Raw genomic sequence first — 25,897 nt, forward strand, 5'->3', positions numbered from 1 at the left:
CACCATCTAGTGCTGACTAAAATAGAATAATCATTATTTTTATGGTTTAGACATTCTCAAAAGGAAAATTAGTCATTTCCGGTTTGCCCAAAGTGAGCCAAAAATATTCCCGGTACTCTGATTGTTCTTCAGGCACTGGGCAGGGAAACACAACCCGTGTAAGGAGGTTACCTATGTAACGGTGACACAATAGGTATAATCTCCGCTAATTTGCTTGTAACAAGGCATGATGGTCGGTGTGGCGATATCCCTGGAGAATGACATCCACTTCAGAAAATAAACAGTTCAATCTACTTTATAGTTTGCTGGATCCGAATTGAGAATTCAACTGAAAAAAACAAGAAAGTGAAATGGTGCATCTTGGCTGCAACGCAACGGTCAAAGCAATGTATGTTTATGTGCGTTCAGGGGGCCGAACGTATAATCTGTTATTTGCATCCCACCGATGCAATAGCGGTTGATGCTGCTCATATTTCGTTCACAGATTGAAATCTTCAGCATTGAGGAAAAAAAACAAAAACCCACAAACTTCTAAAAATGCAGATTTCCAAAATAAAATAAAGATTTGAGGCTTGACACAGGTATATCCAGCACATACATGTACATGTGTGTAAAAGCTCTGTCTATAATGTCAGTCTTCATATAAGAGTCCAGTTTTATTGTAGTAATCTTTACAGTATGTTTCCTGCTTGTTTGGCCATAAAGTACTCTATGTCCCCGGTGTAAAAGTGAATGGCATCAGCCCAGCTGCTTTGTGCTCCACCATACAAGTAGCAGGGCCCCACCTGTCATCAGGCCACCCCATAGTAAGTTGTAGAGGATGCTCATAGGCTGTGAATACAAACAAAGTATCAGGTTATGGTAAGGACATGGCAGAGGGATAACAATGTAACATTTCTACATTTACTAAATAAGAATCAAAGGAATGGAAAAAAAATGTTAATACACAGTGAAACTTCCTCAGAAGACCATCACATCAATTTTTGACCCTCATTCGATCAAAGATTTTATTTTATTACTTTTTTAAGCAAATTTGCCAGTGGAAACCCTTAGTGGTAAAAGTAATGATGTAAGTCAGTCAATGAGAATATTCCTATTTGTATTTAGTGAGTGCTGAGGTGGTTTTGTTTCTCAGTAACGGGGTGTTCACATCTTAGCAATGGGATAGGGGGATAAGTTGCACATGGGTGGGGGAGCGATAACGGATCACCAGCTTTTGAATGAATTTGAGGATTTTTACTGCTTCTGACTAACCCATTAAAATGAATGAAGCAGCGCATATACCAGCCCCCAGCACCACTCCATTCAGAAAGGGGGACTTAACTATGGGAAGGGGATAATCAAGATGAAAATAACCCTGGAGACTTGTTTTTCTGCTCAATAGCAAGTATTAAATTATCTCATACTAGCCAAACCACAAACATCCATCAGTATAGGAAAAGACTGATAAAATCCTACAATATGCAAGGCTGTAATATGCCAAGCATTAAATGCCACAAGAACTGTAGCGTAGATCTGGTAACTGTTATAGCAGACACATATAATCCCAATTATTGTTAATATTTCACCACAAGGGCAGGCTTAAACAGGCAAGGACAATCATTTGGATACTTTCCACAATAAAACAAACATGATTCAACATTTTAGGAAAATCTTGAATATTTGCTGTATGTAACTTCTGCATTAAAAAATTCTAAAGAACACTCTTAAAGGGGTTTTCCAGGACTATTTAACTTATGACCTATGCTTAGGATAGCTTATCAATTGAAGATCCCTTAGGGACAGATGAGTTCCCTGAACGTGGCCTCTACGTCACAGGCAATGTTTCATCATGGTCATTATTAATATGGGCTGAGCTGCAATATCAAGAACAGCCCCTCACAGATTTATAATGCTGTGCTTGCTGAGTACTGAAGAGGCTACAGCCTCCCATCCACAGGTCACATGGCAATGCCACATCTCTGTCCCAATGAATGGGACAGAGTTGCAGAATGGCCATGTAACCAAGAAACATGATGCAATTTCCTGAGAAGACGAAAGCAGCCATGTGTTCGCAGTCCTGCACCACCCCTTTATCTAGTAATACCAGTACAGTGTCACACTTTTAAAGTGGTGGTTATTGTCCATAGGTATTCATGGATTAGCCAATATATCCATATTCATAAATTATTCCAGGCGCTCCCAGCAGGAGTAGCTATAAAAACGGTGCAGAAGTAGCAATTGCTACTGGACCATGGAGCATATGAGGGCCCAAAAGTGTCTCTACATCATAAGAAGATACCAGGATCATAGATAGCACATGGTAAGTGGGCCCTGCTACATATTTATCATTGAGAAGTAGAAGCTATAAGTTACACCTGCAGCTCCAAATGCTACACGCTACAATGGGCCAGATTTCCTTAGACTGGAGTTTATACAACAGCTTAATTCAAAATTTGTTACTTTGCCAGCCCATCTGAATCACTGCCCCCTCCAGGTAAACTGTTTCCCCTGCTCTTGCCGCTTTTGGAAAGTGGCAAAAGTGTAGACAAGTTGCAAATTTATGAGCACACAGGGCATTTGCCATCATTTGTGACTTCTTACCACCATAAAAGTGTTGCAGAACATTTAATAAAGTCCCCCAATGTGAGTGCTGTTGCTAGTATGGGGTATGTGAGAGTTGTTGCTAGTACGGGGTATGTGAGTGCTGTTGCTAGTGTGGGGTATGCGAGTGCTGTTGCTAGTGTGGAGTATGTGAGTGCTGTTGCTAGTATGGGGTATGCCTCAGTGCTGATACTTGCTGTTCTGCACTTGGACTTACTATTGATTGAAACAGATTGTGCAGCCCCTGTGCACTTCCCATGGCGGGGGCACACTGCAGTCTACCCATAACTTATCACATTACATGATTAAACAATAACAATGGACAAGCAACTTATCTCTTGTAATAAAATCCCTCTGCCTGTATTCTGAAGTATATCTTTTATTCAGCTATACATGGTCATAGGAGGGGTGTCCACTCAGAACATCCCTTCTGTTAGCTGTCTTAGGGATCCTTGAGGAATAGATTTGAGAAATATTAGTCTAGCACATTTAGTCCAGTACATGAACTTCTTATTTACCAGTCAATGACTTTTAAGGAGAGATCAACATTCCTTCTGCATCAGAGTACATTAGTGACTAATACAAATAAAATGCTAAATAAAAATAACCAGAATCAAAAACGGCTTCAGCTTACACCATGTACAATGACTTCACTCTCTATGTGCAACAGAGGGATAACTAATGGTTATGAAGCACTGAAGACCAGGGCACCTACATATAGCAGAGAGGGCACAATATTGTGTGTGTGGGGGGGGGGACGACACTGATTTGTGGCTCTGGCTCCTGCTTTGACTCCTTCACAAAAGGCTGACAGCCATGGTCAGTAAGAAGCCGAAAAAGATAATCCCTTCATTAAAAACCTAGTGACTGAATTCCTATGAATGTAAATCAAAACATACATCTAGTTCATTATATAATATTAATTATTCTATAATAAATCAGCATTTGATTTTGAAGCTGGATTTGGAGTTGGTCACTTTTTGCCAACTTCAACCAAAATTGGTCCAACTCAGACTCCACAGCCCTGCTTCAAATGCAAGAATAGACCACAGGGGTATAGGACAAGGATGTTAGGTGGATGTTGGAGCCATATGCGAGTCACTACCTCTACGCCAGTTCTTCAGCACAAGACCCTTTCTTGTGCCACGCCTCGGCTGCCACAATCTGTGAGTTAGAATGGAAATCTATGCCAGCACCTATCTGCCCATCTTCTACGCCAGTCGAGGCGTTTATAAAGACTTGTGTACTAAATGCCAGTCTTAATAAATCTTCCCCAAAGTTTTTGATGGGAGTCAGTTACAGAGGTTTCTTTTCTTCCAGCAGGTGCCCTGCCCTATCTGGGAAATATGTGCCAAAAACCGTGCTAAAAACTAGATGAGCTCCAAAGGGTTACAAAGCTGTGCGGGAGAAAAAAAAGTGTCAGTGATTTCCCTGCCACCAAATAGTTCTGTGTGAACATACTTTTATATACAGATGTACAACACAACATACACAATTCTGTCAGGGCTCATTCACATCTGCGCCCGTACTCTGTTCTGCAGGTTTCCGTTTCCTGCACAAAACAGGGGCAGGAGACTGAAACCTGCCGGCATGTTTCAAGCCCATTTATTTGAATGGGCTTGAAAAGTCTCTGGCCGTGTGCGCCGGTAAGCGTTTTATGCTCTCCGCGGCGAAACCGGGTTTTTCTTTAACCGGACACAGAGTCAGACATGCAGTACTCTGTGTCTGGTTTAAAAAACCGGTTTCGCCACGGATAGCATAAAATGCTCACCGGCACTCACGGCCGGACTCCGCATGACAGGAGTTCAGGCGCTGGTGTGAATCCAGCGTCAGTTGCTCCTCAGCAGACCGCACACTGACACAGTCACACACAATGATGTTCACGTGTCAGTAGTTTATTGGTAAAGATCATGTGACAATTGTAAAGGCTGTTCAGTGAATAGAAGGTTTTCCATTAAAGGCTTATTGTATATAGCACGGGTATATTCTGCAGCGCTGTACACATTCTATAGAGATGAATAAAGCCTTTACTAGCACAGATGAGTGGAGATGGGCAACTTGCAGACACTTTTGCATGCAGCACTTCTCCTTTAAGTAAACAGTGCGCCTTTCATTCTTAACCTCTGAAATCATCTGAGATTCTTGTCGGATGCACACGGCTGGTTTAATCTTAATCTCTTTAAATGTTTCCAGAATCTCAAACTGTGTGCAAGAACTTTCAAGTTCTTTTACTTGGTCTCTTTTGAGGCCTTGCACAAAACTTACAGATCAAGAAGAATTACAATAGGTCATATTTTGAAAAACCCTTAAAATGAGTGTCCTTTTTGGGGTCCGTGGGGCCAGTTTGCTGTAAATAAGTAGACCAGCCGCATTTAGTCTCTAAACATGATGCGAACATATCCTGAGACCACAGAAAACAGTGCAGAGCAGCTATGTACCCCATGTATAGGACTGTGCAAAAGACTTAGACAGGTATGGGGGGAAAAAAAGCTGCAGAATAAGAATGCTTTCAGAAATAGAGGTAATCGTTTATTTTTGTCAATTAAAATGAAAGGAATGAAGAGAAATCTAACATTATGTTGACATCTGTGTTGGAGTTGCCATCAGTGTCCACCTAAAATCACCATATGAAAACATCAGAATTTTTTGTCTCCAGACACCATTATAGTCAATGGGATTCCTCTCAGACTCTCTAGGTCTCCACTAAGGACAATAAGCAGCAATTCTTCTCAGTACCTGCAGACATTTTATGAAGTAACTTGGCAGGGAGGATGTTCTTGCCATCTTGGAGAACTAAGCCCAGATCTTCTGTAGATGAAGATCTTCTGTCTCTTCATATAATCCCAGACAGACTGGATGATGCTGAGATCAGGGCTCTGTAAGGACCATATCATCACTTCCAGGGCTCCCCCTCCAAAGGAAAAACGTCACCCCAAATACTGATGGGATTTAGATTTCTCTTTTCTTAAATTCACTTCATTTTGTTAAATTTGAAAAACTATTCACCCTTCTATTTCTTACTTTGCAGCATTTTTCCACACCTGCCTAACACTTTGACAGTTGTGTATACAGCAGGTAGACATCCAGGTACAGGACAAATCCATTGATCACCTACATTTTAGCATCTGAAAAAGCTGCAAAGGAACAGAGCAAAAATAATAATCCTTCTTGTGCAATATAATGAAATGTCTGCTATGTTATCCTTTCCAACATAAAGCAAAAACAGGGGGAAAAAAACAAAAATAACAGTCAGCACTTTCAACCCCAGAGTGTGGAGATAGAAAATACAGATAAAAATAGTGGAATTTGTAAAGCAGGGGACATGGAGTCAGAATAAATTTTGCCATTATCGGTGAGATGCCTTTACTTCTCACATTACTGAGGACTGGATGTAGCATTATACATTATTTTAGGAGCAAACATGAAATGTTTTACTTGTGAGGAATGACAGATCTACAGAGCTGCAGTATGACTTGGCTACTCCACAATGGAGAGTGGAGCCAATAATGATAGAGCAGGAATGTCAGGGCTGTTTATTTAGCTGTTTTTATTGTGTTTACTTATATCCCATAAGATTCTGGGTCCCTTGTTTGGAGCTGGAAGGATGCAGGGAGCACGGCTCATACTATGGTTCCCTGTGGATACGCCAAAGTGGACAAACACATTTGGATTTGTCTATGACAAATCACACAAAGGCAATTTTATATGGCAGAAAGGTTACAAATGGAGAAGCTACTGAGTATTTACCATCTTGTTATAAGAGCGCTTTATAAAAAACAAAACAGAAAAGAATACAAACAAAACACACACACACACACACACACACACACACACACACTTTAAGACTAAGGCTCACATTGCGGAAACGGAGAATTTTTTGTTGCATATTTTGCTGCGGTTTTTTGAGGCAAAGTCAGGAGTGGATTTAACAGAAGGAAAAAGTCTAAAGAGTTTCCTTTATATTTTCCATTACTTTCCAAGCCACATCAAACTAAAAAAAAACAAAAAAAAACGCAGCAGAATCTGCAACAAAAAACGTTACATTTCCACAATGTGGGGCCTCAGCCTTAAAATGGGTTTTCAGTCTTAAAATATTGAAGGTCATTATTCATTGATTAACCCCATTACAACAAAGGAAGGCTTATAAGGTTTAGGTTTACCCAGGGAGAGGCATCTGGTTCTCCAGCTCAGGCCATTCCCTTGTCAGTACCTATAGGGGATTTTTATTTGCCATTTACTTTTCTCAGATCTTGTATTTAGCTGCTTTGTAGCTTTATTCCATTAGGACACGGCTGTAATCTGCGGCTGTCATGTCTCATTATTAGTTCTGGCTGCTCATTCCCTCTTTACTGCAGCTCGGCCTCTTACAATTCATTACAGTAGAAGAAGGGTAAAGGAGTCAAGTAAGGAGGGGTCCTGGAAATTCATTTAGCTGAAAGGATAGTAAAAGAAATATTCTACAAATTAAGAAGACAAAAACACCCAAGAAAGGAGTCATTCTGTAATAAAACAATTAGGTTGGGGCTGCACAATGATAGAAGGACAAGTCCATACTACAGGCTACATTAATACAGTTGTACCATTTTCATGCATAAACAAATGTTCTGGTTTCTAGGGAATTGGTTTTGCTTCTTTAGAACTTGTGAATGTGCAACTTATTTTATTACTTTTGCTATCTCAGAGATCTATTCTCAAGTGTATTCCCAGGAGTTTTTCTCAGCATCTGCAAAGGTTTTCTTTTGAGAGACAATGGAAGGGAGTGGCAGCCAGAGAAAGCAAGTTCTGCTCCAGGGCACACATTCTCCAGGGAATGTAAGAAACTATGGAATGTAACATCAGCAAGGCTTCATCTGTATCAGTGCAGGGCTCTGGTAATAGACTAATAGCTAGATGGTAAGTTTGGTGAAGACCATAAATCTGCCTTCTCCAAACTTTTCATTCCATATACCAGATCTCTCCTGTTCGCCAACAGCCTGCCCCCACTTGTAAGCTTGTCCAGTACTCCCCATCTATCCCTTTCCCCTTGTTTACTTTTGTTCTCTCTCTCCTTCCCATGAGATTCACAGTTACAGCTGCATTTCAGCATCTTGTCTCCTGAGAATACTTACTTCATTCCTAGTATGAAGCTGTGACATGGGATGGTCAGGTGGTGTATGTGGGATGTTTTATATTTTGGGTAGAATTATCCTTTAGACCTAATCCTATAAGGGAAAGTTTGAAAAGGCCAAAGAGAACAACAGATCTGGACCCCAGGAAGGGAAGCTTAGATCAGGTATAGAAGAAATATGTCACATTAATAGCATGGTCATCAATTACATTAGCTTTTATAGACTAGACTATACACAAGATGTCCAGAAAACGGTCACCTGAAATCACTAATGTATGGTCAGCTATGTGGTCTACTCTTCACAATAAGGGTGGAGGCTGGTGATGTACTGACGCTTTCACTTCTCTTTTAGATGGATATAAATTACTGGAGCAAAACCACTGCCACATTTCACTCCTGGTTCTGGCTTACAAAAATTTGCCAAAATCTTGGAGACGACACGGACATAATGTATATTGTAAAGATTTGCTTCTGTTCTGATCCTTTGATCCATTCCTGGTTTTAGCTTACAAATACTGACATGTGAATAAGGCCTAAATTATTTAGGGGTTTTGCTTAAAAAGAAGTGAAAGCACCAGCAGCCGGATCTGGATGAGACGATACATCGTCTAACAGCCCCTAAAGGAAAGGATCATTGGGGCGAGTAATCAATCAAGATCAACAGTGAAACAGAATGAACTCATCTGCAAGGACCGCAAAAATTTACTTTGACCCTGCTGTTTGAAGCTACGTGACCCCGAGAGACTCCACATCACTACTGTTCCCTCACTATGTAGACAAAAAGCAAAGTGAAATAAAATGCTAAGCCTTGACAATAGCCATCAGTAACTCATACACCACAAACAGCAGCTTTTGTTAAAAGGTTAAAATGCTAAAGAGTTCATTCTGAAATGTAACCAGTAAATCATCTGACACAATGACTTATCCTTAGGATAGGTTATCAATATCAGATCAGCAAGGTTCAGCCACCATCACCAATCAGTAGTTGGGGCACACGTCTCAGGCTTGTCACATCACATTCATGAATCACAAGGCCTGTTTGCAATATAGTTTTATTCAGATGAAAGGGAAGAAGCTGCAGTACCAAGCAAAGCCACTATGCAATGTATGGTACAGAGCTCGGGAAGCAATGAAGAGGCTGCAGAGCTCATTGCACCTCTGCCAATCTGCCATTGAGGTCCTGGAAAACACCTTGTTGTCATCCATTGCAATAATACAGTAAATGTTGGGACATTGAGCATGGCGCCCACTCAGGAGCTTACCGGGCGCCATAACTGCCAAGTCTCCTCTGTTTTACAACCAGCAGCATTCTGGGGATCAGAGACAATCTCATTGTTGGCATTTCATTCTTTAGATATCTCGGTCAAATGCGAACAAAGTTCCTGAAGAGCGGAGCAGCATGGCTGCCGCCATATTAAGTGAGAAAACCTCCCAACTAAGCATCATCCAAGGGCAGAGATTAGTTCCTTGACATCTTAAAGGCCTTTCATCTGTACACTAAATATTGTATTTTTGATTTTAGAAAAAAAATCAAATTTTTTTTTTTTTTCAATGACTGGTTATAAGCAGTAGGCTGCCACTAAGTGCTTATAGTGTGGAACCTGGATGTATGCCAGGAAACCCTCAAGATATAGAGGCAGGGTGAAAGTATCCAAAAAGTGGAAAACTTTGTAATAATGGTTTTGCAGAATAACTGTGTTGTACCACTAGCGAAATGACGGCTTTCTCTTCCAATCGCCACATGCACAATACAATGCTGTTAGGCAAGCTGGCCCCATTTCCCCTTACACATGCATGCTCATTCTGAAAGCTTGTCAAGTAGACCCAGTGAACCAATAAAAAGTCATAAAAAATATCTTCCCAATGACTTTTCATTGGCTTTTGTTGTTTTCTGCTATAAAGACATCACATACACATATACATAAGATGTGCAGCTGAACCTGTTGAAATGTACAAGTTCAGCTGATGTACGTCCAATGTGTATGACCAACTTAAGGCTATTTGCTTACATCATAAACTAGGATAATAAATAAAATAATAGATTTCTACTTAAAAAGAACACAAGAATAATGTACTTGGTAAAGCAAAATGAAAATATCGAATCTCAGAGATTATATAAAGTCAACACAAGTCGTAGCCCCCATTGTTACATATGTAACTGAAAGAGTAAAATATTAGCGAACTGCTTATTATTTGTATATTTTGGGGATTACATCATCCCATGTATTTTTCTCATTAAAGGGTTCCATGAAATGTTTCTACAAGAACAACGTTAATGCCCCTTGAATGAACACTTTCTTGTAGACGTGTTTTATGTCTTAAGGTCAATCAAAGGGGCAAAAGTCAAATGTGGTATGAGGTTTTGAGTCTGGAAAAATGTACAGACAGAGCAGGAAGGGAGATACTATCTGATCTTACTAGAAGCAACATTTCATTATAGTATTCTATACTTGTGGTAGATGGGGGGGGGGGGAGATGTCTTTTGTGACAGCGAGTCTTCCTGACAGTGGCATTACATCAGACACTAAGGAATTCCTTCTGCAAACAGTCTGATATGATGTAGTCATGGCTGAAATCACAGCTTGTCAGAAAGGAAGGATCCTTAAATGTAGAGAAAATGATTAACAACATCTGGAATACTTTGAGTAAGTGAAGAGATAAGAAATCAGCAACCTAAAAAGAAAGCTCTACATAGTAGAGGCAAAAAGTGAGTATCTCAGTACCGACCATGAATACTATTACATTGACTACAGTTGTAAAACCTACGTAACAACTATTACCCAATTAAACTTCTGCTTTTATGTGTATTACTAACAAGTTACATACAGGTCACCTACACTTCAAAGAATGAACTTAAGAGCCCCTATCCTAAGCAAATTCTTAGGAAGGCAAAACTCAAGGAGAGTAAAAGAGTAGCTGCAGGAAAACAATGGCAAACGTGTGTAATGTGCGTTACTGAAACTTAAAGGGATTCTACCACTAAACCAACATTTTTTCTAATCACCACATCGGAATAGCCTTAAGAAAGGCTATTCGCCTCTTACCTTTAGACGTGGTCTCCGCGGCACCGTTCCTTAGAAATATCGGTTTTTACCGGTATGCAAATGAGTTCTCCGCAGCAATGAGGGTGGGCCCCAGCACTCAAACGGCGATGGGGGCATCCCCACTGCTGCCCGAGAGCTCACTCCAGCGACGCCTCCCTCTTCAGCTGCAACCGCCTCTTCTGTCTTCCGCCGGCAGCCATTTTTGGGAGGCCGCTCTTGCTCTTGTACAGTCCTATGAAAAAGTTTGGGCACCCCTATTAATCTTAATCATTTTTAGTTCTAAATATTTTGGTATTTGCAACAGCCATTTCAGTTTGATATATCTAATAACTGATGGACACAGTAATATTTCAGGATTGAAATGAGGTTTATTGTACTAACAGAAAATGTGCAATATGCATTAAACCAAAATTTGACCGGTGCAAAAGTATGGGCACCTCAACAGAAAAGTGACATTAATATTTAGTAGATCCTCCTTTTGCAAAGATAACAGCCTCTAGTCGCTTCCTGTAGCTTTTAATCAGTTCCTGGATCCTGGATAAAGGTATTTTGGACAAACAATTCAAGTTCAGTTAAGTTAGATGGTCGCCGAGCATGGACAGCCCGCTTCAAATCATCCCACAGATGTTCAATGATATTCAGGTCTGGGGACTGGGATGGCCATTCCAGAACATTGTAATTGTTCCTCTGCATGAATGCCTGAGGATTTGGAGCGGTGTTTTGGATCATTGTCTTGCTGAAATATCCATCCCCGGCGTAACTTCAACTTCGTCACTGATTCTTGAACATTATTCTCAAGAATCTGCTGATACTGAGTGGAATCCATGCGACTCTCAACTTTAACAAGATTCCCGATGCCGGCATTGGCCACACAGCCCCAAAGCATGATGGAACCTCCACCAAATTTTACAGTGGGTAGCATGTGTTTTTCTTTGAATGCTGTTTCTTTTTGGACGCCATGCATAACGCCTTTTTTTATAACCAAACAACTCAATTTTTGATTCCAAAATGAAGCTGCCTTGTCCAAATGTGCTTTTTCATACCTCAGGCAACTCTATTTGTGGCGTACGTGCAGAAACGGCTTCTTTCTCATCACTCTCCCATACAGCTTCTATTTGTGCAAAGTGCGCTGTATAGTTGACCGATGCACAGTGACACCATCTGCAGCAAGATGATGCTGCAGCTCTTTGGAGGTGGTCTGTGGATTGTCCTTGACTGTTCTCACCATTCTTCTTCTCTGCCTTTCTGATATTTTTCTTGGCCTGCCACTTCTGGGCTTAACAAGAACTGTCCCTGTGGTCTTCCATTTCCTTACTATGTTCCTCACAGTGGAAACTGACAGGTTAAATCTCTGAGACAACTTTTTGTATCCTTCCCCTGAACAACTATGTTGAACAATCTTTGTTTTAAGATCATTTGAGAGTTGTTTTGAGTAGCCCATGATGCCACTCTTCAGAGGAGATTCAAATAGGAGATCAACTTGCAATTGGCCACCTTAAATACCTTTTCTTATGATTGGATACATCTGGCTATGAAGTTCAAAGCTCACTGAGGTTACAAAACCAATTTTGTGCTTCACTAAGTCAGTAAAAAGTAGTTAGGGGAATTCAAATCAATAAAATGATAAGGGTGCCCATACTTTTGCACCAGTCAAATTTTGGTTTAATGCATATTGCACATTTTCTGTTAGTACAATAAACCTCATTTCAATCCTGAAATATTACGGTGTCCATCAGTTATTAGATATATCAAACTGAAATGGCTGTTGCAAACACCAAAATATTTAGAACAAAAAATGATTAAGATTAATAGGGGTGCCCAAACTTTTTCATAGGACTGTAATTCAATACAGGAGCGTATTGCACAGGAGTCGAAAGTTGGACCGACAGAAGAGGCGGTTGCAGCTGAAGATGGAGGAGTCGCTGGAGTGAGCTCTCGGGCAGCAGTGGGGATGACCCCCATCGCCGTTTCAGCGCTGGGGCCCGCCCTCATTGCTGAAGAGAACTCATTTGCATACCGGTTAAAACCGTTATTTCTAAGGAACGGCGCCACGGAGACCACGTCTAAAGGTAAGAGACGAATAGCCTTAAGAAAGGTTATTCGAAAAAAATGTTGGTTTAGTGGTAGAATCCCTTTAAAATGAAGGGAGCATTGTGAAATAGGGGAGTTCAGCCCCCAACACCCACAAGGGTCAGTTGTTTGTACGGGAAGCCAATTTATCTATCAGTACATTTTTGGCAAGTGAGAGAATACTGGAGTAGTTTCCCAGTACACAGACACAGGAAGAACATACAAACTTCATGCAGATGTTGCCTGCACCAGGACACCAGCGCTGCAAGGCAACAGTGCTAACCACAAACCATGCAAGCACAGAGAAAATAGATCATCATGAAGAAGTGGCCCTGTAAAAACACAAACTCAGGACTCTGTTGCTGCCAAAAATTTAGTTTGCCCAACAAGAGTGTCTGCAGTGTTTGTCCGTAAACAAAGACATGGCAAATAGCAGGTCTGCTCACAGAAAAATCTTTGTTTAAAGGTTTTTTTTTCCAAGGCAAATTATATTAATGAACTATCCTATGTAAATCATCATCAGATCAGCAGGGTCTGATACCAGAGACCCCTGTCAATCAGCTGTCCTCAGCACTATACATAGGAAAGAGACAGAAGCTGTGTGTAGCAGCCTTGCTGAGATACAGCAGCTCAGCTTCTATATAATCAGAGCGGGGAGCTAAGCTCTAATAAACCAGGATGGCTGCTATACAGGGAACAGAGCCATCTACTCTCATCTCTGTTCTCAGTATAACAGCTGATCAGTGGGTGACCCAGATGAGGAGCCACCGCTGATCAGACCTGCTATTTACCACTTACTTAGGACAGATCAGCAGTATAACTTTCCTAGATAACCCCCTTCAGGCTGAGGCCACAAACTGCAGAAACGCAGTGGGGTAAAAAAAAAACGCAGCATTTTAGGGGGCGTTCACACGATCATTACCATTGTCTGTTGCTAGCATCCGTTACAAAACGTTAACGTCATAAATCTGTTAAAAATCCCATTAATTTCATTCACAATACCGTTGTGCAAAATGGCCGTGGAAAAAGTAAATTTTTCACAGCCATTTTGCAACCAAAGGGTGGCCATTTTCACGGATCCCTCATACATAACAGTATGAGAAAAGAAAAAAAAAAATTATGACTGAAATTGACACGTGACAACAGACAACATTGAACTGCATGTGGTCGATTAAAGTGGCATCAAGGGTCCATGTGCAAGGTAGATTTCTGTGCCTAACCAGCCCTGATCTACAACATAGCAAGTTGATAATTACATTGTTGGCGATAGAGCAAACGATCAGTTCTGTCAGACGCTATAGGATCAGCAGACAAACCTTTGTATGTTTGTTCATCTGATCACTAGAATGTTTGTAGGGCTGACCAACAGCCTATGTAAAGACCCTTAAGGGCTCTATTTATTTTTAGAAGGTATTTTCCTACCCTCTATGGAGGCCGGCACCAGAACACCACACAGATCATCTGTTCTAGTAGCCTCTAGGTACTAGAAATTGTTCATATTGACGGTGGACGCGCACAGGTAGCTTCGATTCAAGAAATCGGAGCAGTGCAGGTGCCACATACATGTAATTGTGATGGTTCTGGGGGTACTGTAGTACCGATTCCTAGAAGCTGCAGAAACAGCTAATCTGTGCAGTGTTGGAGTATCATACACTTACAGCTCCCATACCTGTGGATAGGTCATCAGTATGATAAAATTAATTTGGAGCTGGAAAACCCCTTTAACTTTTGCTGCCTTTCCTTACTGTAGTACTGAGCTAAGCCTCAAGCTACTTTTGTATGGTAATATTAAAATCTGCAGGACTGGAAGCATCTTGCTACTAAGTTTGCAACCCTTCCCTGGTTCCTTTCCAGTAGGAATTTGTCATTTTTACAATTTGAAGAATGTATGTTCAACAGAAAAAGAAAAACGTGGTAACAGCACTTGGAACATGTGTACAGAAAGCAACCCTGCAAGAAAATATATTGGGAAAAAAAAAGGAATGCACAATTTATAGATCAGCACATAGAAGACTACTACATCATAATATAATGGTGATGAAATAGTTCCTGGAAAATATTCTATAGAAGGAAATGTGTTTCAGATTAAGCTTCTGGAGAGCCGCCTCCTCTGCACTCAGAGACCTGATCATACGATTAGTTAATAAACGCAACAAGACATTTTCTGTTTACAACTACACACAAAAGCAAATTACAATTGTTACTTAGAGAATTGCTCTTGTAGAGAACATGAGTGATTCTCAAATACTGTAAAGCTGCCAGAAAATTTTAAAGAGGTCCTCCAGGATTAGAAAAAGGAACTGCTTATTTTTTTCATGAAACTTCGCCATTTATGTCCATGGGCTGTGTCTGGCAATGCAGTTCGTCCCCATTCAAATTAATAGTCATGAACTGAAATACCAGATACAACTCAGACAGATGTAAAGCTTGTCGGGGGGGGGGGGGGGGAGCAGATCCTTTTTTCTAATCCTGGATGACCCCTTTAAATGCTGTGCAATGCTCTGTTACCCATCAGCAGACTGAAGGACATTAATGCCAGTTTCTTCATAGCATCTCATTTATAAACAGCTGGAAGATACACAAGATGACTGTATGTAATGTCTCCTTCAGTAGATATGTAGCAGAATGCATTTCCTGAGTGTAATGGGCAAAGGACATAACCTCTACTTTGTAGCATTTCATGCATGAGATGCCATGGGTCTGACTCAGCAATAAATCCAGTATAAACCCGAACTTAGCTTACTTGAAAGAATGACAGCTCCATGGCTAGTAAGGGTCCATTCATATAGTTTCCGTGTGCGAATTCTGACGCGGAATCTGCATCAGAATCTGCGCAGAAAAAAAAACTCCCATCCACGTCAGAATCCACGCACGGAAACTCCATGTGAATGGACCCTAAAATGGTAAGGAAGATAAGGGGCTGCCAGAAAGAAATGTGATGCATTAAAGGATTGGAAAAAGTAAAAACTCAACTTGTTCAATAAATTTTACTAAAAAGCCAGCTGTCCCTATAAAACTATAAAATGTTGATGAAATCTACAGGGGAAAAATCTCTCATCAATGATGGACTTTTCAGTACTTGTGAATACTGCTACTTGTGCTGAAGTCAAAGGTCTTCTAGACAAAAAGGACCAGAAGACTAATGGAGACTGACACGGGATATGCCATACAGGAGAGAAATAATGGCAGCATAAGATAAAGACCCTAAGAAAAAGACCATGTAAAAGAACACTGATACGGAATGACCAACATCAAAAAGGGATCTCTCCTTGAAGTCTATCTCAAGAAGTAGTGAAACTTTAACATAAGACAAGCAACAATACTTTTTTCCTGTGTACACACACACATGCAGGCTTTGCTACAGCCTAGGAACCCATTATCCCCCATGAGTTAAGGGAAGCATGGCAAGAGAGAGAGAGAGAGAGAGAGATAGTATGGAGGAATAATCAGCACCCCTGGTCTCCCTGGATGGCTGCAGACTTCTTCAGGCAGACAGAATACATGACAGTAGTAAGAAGAAAGGAGGAGGGCTTGCAATTAAAGATGGGGCATATTGTGGTTAAGGAACAAAATTGCTGATGCAAGAATATTAAACTATCAGCTTTGAGCATGAGATCTGATTACCTACCAAAGGAACGATCACGTTATTGTGATAGCTGCATACGTCCCCCACCTCTGCAAAAAGCGGATTCTGCCTTTTAAGTCTACATGCAGTGCCCCCCTCCTCGTGTCCTCCAACCACAGTCGGGATGTATAATCAACATCACTTCACACAGAGAACTAAATGATCCTGAAGTTTTTTTTCTTTTCTTTTCAGTTGCTATGACCCTTGGTATCCTTTCTATTTGCTATGAGCTTGTATGTGTTCTGTCTTTCTTGTAATATATTACTGTTCTATCCATGATGCTGTAGAACACTGAATTTCCCCATGGTGGGACTATTAAAGGATTATCTTATACCGTAGTGCGATATTGTGGATCTGGGATTTGTTCAGTGTTTAATACAAATAATGGATAACTATTGGCAAGTATATGTACTATACCACTATACCATCCATTTTCAGCATTGATACTTGACTATTGTGATGACAATGAATGAACAACTTATAAACCTAAGGCAGTGTTCACACTACCATTGAATTCCATTATGAAGGGGTCTGTTAAAAAAAAAAAAAAAAAAAAAACAAAACAGACACCTATCATAACAGACAATAACTGATGTTAAAGTGTCCTTTTTTTTTTTTTTAAAGCTGATCCATATAGGGCTCAGAATGTACTTTTTTTCTATCAGTATGTCTTTGTAGAATGAGAGGAAATCCAGGCAAACACGGGAAGAACATACAAACTCCTTGCAGATGTCGCTCCTGGCATTATTTGAATTCAGGACTCCAGTGCTGCAAGACTTCAATGCTAACCACTGAGCCATTGTGTACCCCATTTGTTTTTTATTTTTTGCTTTGTTTCTGCTTTCTGAGCATGCGCAGAAAAAAAACAGACACAAAATAACGGACAGCAACTCTTGGCTATCAGTTATTGTCGATTATAAGTTCGTTGCCCATAGGCTTCAATGTTAAAAAAAAATAACGGACACTTGCCATCCATTTTTTCAAACTGACACAAAAGTCCTGCATGTTGAATTTTATGTCTGATGGAAAAAAAAAATGGACTTCTGACAAATTGGGATTAAACGGACACAAGATAAAATCCCACTGAAATGAAATTTTAACGGATTTCTGACGGGTCAGCCAGTGTCCGTTGCTAAAATCTTGTGACAGACGATAGCTACGGACACTGCTGACTGTCACCAACGGTAGTGTGAATGCCACCTAATTTTCTGTATTGCCATGGTTGCCTGTATGCTGCCGTAGTGGAAGACAAGTCAATGCTTCCAAACTACGGCCCTTCCAAATTAGATTATCTGTTTTGGCCTCTGGGCTATGACAATGAGACAGAAGAAAGCTATAAATTTAGAAAAGTAGAGCAGTTAAGACACAAAAAGAAAATTGCATTACTAATGGGATCGCCAGGTTTATGCACGTCAGACAGTCTACCTAAGGCTGGAAAATGGAGATCAGTCAAAAAAAAAAAAAAAAAAAAGTCAAAGCCTCCCGTAGTGTGAAAAAAAAAAAAAAAAAAAAAAAAATATGATATGAGATTGTAGAAAGCTCACAAGAAGGCATATATTATACTAGCCTCTGCCCGCCACTTTGTCTGCGGGTTGTTGGCATCAATGATATGCCTATATTCAGCAAATTGCTGCCGTCGCTGATCCGCCTGCACCTGTGTTTCAGCAGCTCTGAAGCTGGCCTGCCGCTGAACTTGTTCCTCGTACCGTGCCAGTGACTGTTCTCGCATCTCACTGGGACGCCATACAATGAGCGTGTTATTGGCATCGATGATCCGCCTGTTCGGGCGTTTCGGCTGCTCTAAGAGCCAAGCTTACTCAATCCTCCTACGCTCCAATTGAGGAGAACTCTGTGACTTCTGGCTACCTTCATAGCGGTCGTGGTTTTAGAATTTTGCAACAAATTAGATTTTCTTTTTCCCAGCATGTTTAAAATTGGCAAACTGACAATTTGGATTAAAGAGGTTTTCCCATTCAGTGTGTCAGCACTGGAGTAGATCAGATAATATACAAATGCTTGTTCACAATGGACTCAGTGTTATCTGTGTGTTTACATAGAGAGATAACAGACCAGGCTTTAATCAGAAAAACTCCAATTAGCTGAGCTAGTGCTGCTGGAAACAGCAGTGTAATATAGTATATGAACATAAATTCAGAACAGTCATGAAGCCATTTCATTTACCGGGATAAAAAGTAGCCTATGTTTTAATCGAGGTTACAAACTATCTATGTGCCAGATTTCATTCAAATCTATCTATCTTTCTTTCTTTCACTCTTTTTGTGTGAAAATGTAACAAACCCATAAACTTTCACATTTATAATATTAGTAGGATAACTAACACAACATGCTCTTCTGGCAGTAAAAGTTACTAAAGCTTGGTTGTGGCGCTCTTAGAATATTTTGCTTGATCTCACCAAGTTAAAACTTTCCTGGATTATTGTGAACAAATGCAGGGGTGTAACTTGAGGGATTGAAGTCACATCATGGCCCTGTAGCCTTTGGGGCCCATAAGCACAGCCATCTGTATTGAGATTGCAGCTTTCATCTGGCCCATAAACCAGGGAGACCCACATATTACCCTAACCACACTAAGGTTGCTTAAACTCCTTTGAACCCATAACCATTATATCAAGAAGTCGCTGAAGGGATGAGGTAGGGGGCCTGAGACAAAAGATTGCACCGGGGCCCACAATATTTTAGTTACGCCACTGAACATAAGCATGCCTATTATGTATATAATATGTATTATCTGTCTTCTAATAGCGTCAACATATCCCGCAGTGCGTTACAGACATTGTCAATCTAAAATTCCTATCGGTATGTCTTTGGCATGTGGGCGGAAGCTGGAGCAGCCAGAGAAAGAAAAAAAAAAACACACACAAACACAGGGAGAACATACAAATTTCATGCAGACTTTGTCCTTGGCTAGACTGGAACCTAGGACCCAGCGTTGCAACGCAACAGCTCCAACACTTGAGCCATCATGGTGTCCATCTAGCTAGCATTTAGCAGATACCCAGGAGAAATTGAACTGCATCTGGGGTTCATGTCAATCCTACTTGGGGATTTAGGTGGTGTGTCCTGGAGTATGGGAAGAGAGGCATTCATTTTTTTGCTTTTTTTTTTTCTTCTAGTCCTTTCTTTGGCTTCTTCACCTTCAGGCAATTCTTGCTTTGGTTATTGATTTACATTAAGTTCCATGTACCCTTGGACAAACATTGACTTTTAACACTTTTACACCGGTATTTCCTTTTCACCCCAGCATACCGAACTTCTTATAAATGCCCATGGACTACTCATTGCTGGATGCTTTAGTTCTATGTAAATTGTTGTCTTGGTCTCTTGATATCTTCAGTAATGTTTTGAGAAACAATCGCGCCATTTCCTGAACAAACTCCCGCTTATATAAACTGAACTCAGAGAATCATAGTTATTTAGGAGTCTATGTACTCTCTATTTACTGTGGCCCACTAATCCATTGCTCTAAAGATACTATGAGTACGGGACAGAGGACAAATTAAATTTTGGAGGATTTTCAAATAAGGCATTTGAAAATAGACCAGAGAACCATTTTAGGTGTGAATACATCACAGGTTCTGTTCACTTAATGTCAGAGTTGGTACTAGACATTGGCAGTATTAGCCATAAAGTGGCATATGTTGGCTGTAGGCCACAGTGTAATGCTCCATGTACACAATCGTGTACACTCTCAGTGTGCTGGCAATGTTTTTCATAGCCGTCATACTGACTCATTATTTTCTACCGCCCCATACACATATGTACTATCATGGGCAAGTGTAGGGGAGTACGAGCCCAGGCAAAACTCAAGATAGGTCCTAATCCTTATCCATGTGCCGTTCCTGCATATTGTCACTTACAGGAGTCCTCCTTTTAAGGGCAAAGGTCACACCAAATATTGATGGCATGTACATTTCTCTTCATTCACTTAATTTTGTTCCGTGACAAAAATAAACTATTAAAACTTCTATGGTTGAGGTATTCTTACTTTGTAGCATTTTTTCCCCCACACCAGCCTAAAAGTTTTGTACACTACTGTAAGCTATGAAAACTAAATAGAACTATAATAAAGACGAACAATGACACAACAACAACAAAAAAGAAGAAGAAAACGGCGCACAATGTGGCGAATCTGAGTCAGCACAACATTTCTTTCGCCATTCAGGGTTTACAGAAAATTTGGTGACCTCCTGTTTTGGCACGGTTATGCATGGCTGTAATCCAGAGATTTTGGCCTGTGTGCAGAAGACCCCAACTCTACAGAATATCAAAGGACTTACACTTACAAAAGAACATGTAATCTAATAAACATCCATCACCCTCCACAATGAAGAACAATGCACAATAGTCAGTCTTTAGCGCACCGATTCAAAGGTGCGAGGTGCCAGAAATAAATCAACATGATCCAATGTAAAAACCCAGCACTAGAGAGTCTAACTCCAGTATTACCAAAGTTAAAAATAAAACTGGAGCTGCAGACGAAAGCAAATATACAGTAGGGTGAAATGTACAGTGTGCAAGCAGAGCTTCCACACCATGTCCTAATATAGTAAAAAAAAGGATTGGATTCTGTTTGATAACTAACAAAAATGTCAAACAATTGTTCTTTGCCTCCTTGGCAGGAAGAGAAGCTATCTCTTATGAGCATTACACACACACACACACACACACACACACACACACACACACACACACACACACACACACACACACCCCCCAAGAGTTTTCTCCGTTCACTAAAAAGGAATTGTACTTTTAGACGGTCGCTTTTCATTAGGATTGTATTACGGTGGATCCTGCACTGGATTGCAGCAAAAATTCATTACACCAAAGCTTTATATTTTTACAGCCATCTGTTAGGGGCATAGGAAAGACGCCTGCATATACACGCAGTAATATATCTTCAGGGCATAAGGCAGACGAACACTTATGGTGATAGGCGTCTACTCTTCATTATGAGCAAGAAGGGTCATATTAACATGTTGGTATCTCTTGTCAGGAATTCATGCAATTGTCATCTTTCAACATGTTTATCCTTTGTGCGGTAGAAGTTCCTGTGTTGCCTCAGATCCAGATGTGCGCTGACTGAATGCATTTCACAGCGGCCATACATCTGTAGGGGATATATTAAAACGCTTATTTTTTCCTGTGAAATGACATCATTAGGTCTTAAACTTTCACAGAAAAGAGACTTTTCATTGTAAAAAGGTGTTACTAGAGAAAGAAGGCCGAGGATTGCTACAGCACTAGTAAATGTTCTATAGCCACAGATCAATGGGTCAGTCACTCGAATATTTTATAGAGTGCTTTGTTTATAAGGTGTGATAAGAAGAGCATGCAATATTTCAGAAGTCAATACATTTTAACAAATGATAAAAGAGGTTTAATCAGAATCAATACTTATCACCTATCTACAGGATCTTACCATGTTTCTTAGTCCCATAGACAAAGACTGGACAGCAGTGCATATTCTCAGACTGCAACTTCATTCAAATGGGGCACATGGGACCCCATACTCAGAATTAGTTGAGATACCAAAGCTGGGAACCCTAGAGCTCATACTTAACAGCTATATTATGACGACAAACCTATCAGGACACATGGGCCTGACAGAGGGGACCAGGGACTAACTGGAAAGGGAGCTTTACATGTTATGGAGAACTAGAGTCATTCTTGTACAGTCTTGGCCATAACTGTTTGCACCTGAGATTTTTCCAGAAAATTATTGCATTTACCCATGTTTTAATATAGACATGTTTATTTCCTGTGTGTGTATAGGCACAACATAAAGAAAAAAACGGCAAATTATTATTAATGGCATAATTTCACAGAAAACGCCAAAAATGGGCTGAACTAAATTGTTGGCACCTTTTCAAAATTTTGGGTAAACAACTTTGTTTCAAGCATGTGATGATCACTTAAACTCACTTGTGGCAAATAACAGGTGCGGGCAATAGAAAAATCACACCTGAAACTGGATAAAAACGAGGGAAGTCAACTCTTTGCATTGTGTGTCTGAGTGTGCCACACTAAGCAAGGATAACTGAAAGAAGAGAAGAGAACTGTCTGAAGACTTGAGAATAAAAATTGGAAAAATAAATAAAGATATCAAGAATCTCAAGGTTACAAGTCCATCTCCAAAGATTTTGATTTTCTTTGTCCACAGTGCACAACATAATCAAGAAGTTTACAACCTATGGCACTGTAGCCAATCTCCCTGGACCGAAGAAAAAATTATGAAAGGTTGTGATGCAAGATAGTCTAGATGGCGGATAAGAAACCATAATCAAGTTCCAAAGAATCCAAGCTGTCCTGCAGGCTCAGGATGCATCAGTGTCCATGCCAACTATCCCATCACATTTAATTGATATAAAACACTAAAGGCAAGACCTCACTGCTGACACAGACATAAAAAAGACTGCAGTTTGCTGAAATGTATGCAAGCCAAAATCCTTCTGGGAAAACGTCTTGTGGACAGATGAGACCAAGATAGAATTTTTTGCTAAAGCACATCATTCTACTGTTTACTGAAAACAGAATGAGGCCTATAAAGAAAAGAACACAGTACCAACAGTCAGATATGGTAAAATAATATGGAGGTTCAGAGATGTTTTGGGGGGTTTTGTGCTGCCTCTGGCACTAGGTGCCTTGACTGTTTGCAAGGCATCTTGAAATCTGAAGGTTACCAAAGGATTTGGGATTGCAATGTAGGGCCCAGTGTCAGAAAGCTGGGTTTGTGTCCTAGGTCATGGGTCCTCCAGCAGGAGAATGACACCAAACATATGATTAAAGTACCCCCAAAATGGAGCTATTTATCTGCATGGCTACCATGTAATACTAAAATTCCCCGATGTAGCAGTTTACTAGGCTCATGGGGCAGGCTTTGGTGGCTGCTTCTTGAAATGGGTTGTTGAGAAAACAAGTGGGAGAACAAAAGCTGGTCCATGGGCAGAATATGTATACAACAGACTAAAATATATTAGTTAGGGGGCGTTCACACTACCGTCGGTGTCCGACAGGTAGTGTCCGCTCAAAATCTGGCACGGACATTAGGAGCGGACACTAGCTGTGTCCGTGACACCTGTCATTTATTTAAATGAGCATCGGGTGCATTCTTTTGCACTCCGTGTCTGTCCTTCCCTGTCCGCAAGTGAAGATGTCAGACTTCTCAAGCGGACAGAAGAAGCCTACATGTCGGGTTTTTCTGTCCGCTTGAGAAGTCGGACATCTTCACTTGCGGACAGGGAAGGAAGGGCACGGAGTGCAAAAGAACGCACCCGATGCCCATTTATATAAATGACAGGTGTCACGGACACAGCTAGTGTCCGCTCCTAATGTCCGTGCCAGATTTTGAGCGGACACTACCTGTCGGACACCGACGGTAGTGTGAACGCTCCCTAATAGTTGCTGTAGTGTAAACCAACTCTATAAAATATGCTGGAGAGTCAAACATCCAAATTTGCTGTTATTTAGTACAGTTTTCACCCTGCCGTACTGTGACAAACCATACTCCAATGATAGGTGTGAATAGGGCCTAACTAAAGTTGGGTGAAAAACACTAATGGCAACTATTCTAGTGATCAAAGGGGATTATCACCAGGCTTCTCGCAAACCCCTGGTGATTTAGGTCTGCTGTAAATCATTGTACAGAGAGTTTACAGTGTCAGAGATAATGGAGAAAACCACGTGAAAATGATCAAGATGGTGCACATTGTGTAACATTTCTGATCATCTCTCTAAGCATTGCCGAATGTTTTTCCTCCTCAGACCCTGTTAAAGGAAACTATAACATACCTGATCCATTGCATCAGTACCTGGTGTATATTATAATACATTGGGTTCTGACGGGGAGAATTGCGCTGCTTTAAAGACTATTATTTTTGTCAAATCTGTAGAAATTTGCAATGGTGGCTTAGAGAAGAGTTTTTAATGCAAACACAACTTCATAACAGGCGTCCCTGGACACCAAACTTTTGCTAAATATATATAATAAACAGGGTAGTTTTGAAAATACGGAGCACTAATGTTTAACACCACCTTTAGTTAATAAAATTCCACAAATGCAGTAATAGGAATTATTTTTGTCTAATGTTACTGTTTATCCTATATTACAGTTGTTCCTAAACTTTCTAAGGCTGGCACCCACTTTGCTGTGACATTTGTTTGGGACCCCTCCATACACAGTACTTTGTCCAATTCAAAAAATAAGTTGCTGTAACACTGCTTTTATTTTGATGTCCTCCTGTATTCTGCCTACATTTTGGATCCATCTTGACTGGCATCGGCGCTCACTGGTAAATGCAACCTGAAGAATACTGTACCTGTACTCATTAGCTTATATCCTACAGGAGGGTGAGCACTGTGGATACTGCCGAGGTCAAGATGGCTGTTAATAGAGATGAATTTATATAGCGCCAACATATTCCGCAGCACTGTACAATTTGTACAGTGCTGCGGAATATGTTGGCGCTATATAAATAAAATTTATTATTATATTATTATGTTCTGCCCTGTCCATCAGTGGCCATATCAGGAGTGCAGCACTGCACAAATCGTGACCCCACAGAGATCTTTAAATGACCCCTGTCCCCCACCCCTCTCGGATTGTGAACCACACACTAGGAAACAATGCTATAAATTGCCTGAACAGAAAAGGATGATGACAGATGGATTTCAAAACCATAATGATGAAAAATGTAAAGAAAGACCCCACCCTTTCTAAGTAAATGACCCGTACATCTTCACCATTGCTAAACTGGTACACAAGGAAAAGAGAAGGAAATACAATTTGCGGCAGAAATATCAATCTGATTTTCTCTGACTAATATCGGTTAAAGTGGTATATCTAAGAAGAATACAAAGTTCCATGCTGTGTATCTAATCTTATCAAACTAGAGGAAATCTAACAGCAGAACATAATATTAGGAACAGAACATGTTGGAATCGTTTAGGCATCCGTGAACCATCCCTGAGCCAAGCGTTACATACCAACTCTCTACCCAATCTTATTGCATAAAATAACTGTCTATAGCGAGATGTAACCACAAGGACACAACTCAAACAAGTTCAAAAGTTTACACAGTTTTGTCTTTTGTTTTGTTTATATAGGCAAAGCTGAAAGAAGAGCTTCAAATATGTTTGCTTAAGAGGGAGTCGTCTCAGGCCCACAGGGCGCTGAAGAAGCCGGGATACACTGCAAACTAGAACATTCAGAATGTAAAAGAACTCTGATTATATAATGTACATATAAGGCTAAGTTCACACAGCGGAATTTGCTGTGGATTTTGGGGCAGCTTCTACCCAGATTTTGCCTCACATTGTTTTAAAAAGCCACAGCAGAATGTCCATGCTCTGCACTAGCACTCCGCCATTGGGAGCTAAGGGGCAGAAAATGAAGAGGAATCCAAGTTGGTTGTCTGCCTCGAATTCCTCTTCATTGCCCGCTGTGAA

At 40.5% G+C, this 25,897-nt stretch overlaps 1 protein-coding gene across 2 annotated transcripts in view; it reads right to left on the reverse strand.

The window, feature by feature from the left end:
- Positions 1-560: 560 nt before the first annotated feature.
- LOC142184988 (uncharacterized) overlaps positions 561-25,897 on the reverse strand; it is a 106,562-nt gene continuing 81,225 nt past the window's right edge. For both annotated transcript variants that reach the window (XM_075260185.1, XM_075260184.1), the window contains exon 7: positions 561-831. In XM_075260185.1, the coding sequence (XP_075116286.1) occupies positions 739-831 (93 nt within the window). In that variant the 3' untranslated portion in view covers positions 561-738. The remainder of the gene's footprint in view (positions 832-25,897) is intronic.

This window comes from Leptodactylus fuscus, chromosome 11, assembly GCF_031893055.1.
Source record: "Leptodactylus fuscus isolate aLepFus1 chromosome 11, aLepFus1.hap2, whole genome shotgun sequence".
In the NCBI taxonomy this organism is placed as follows: Eukaryota; Metazoa; Chordata; class Amphibia; order Anura; family Leptodactylidae; genus Leptodactylus; species Leptodactylus fuscus.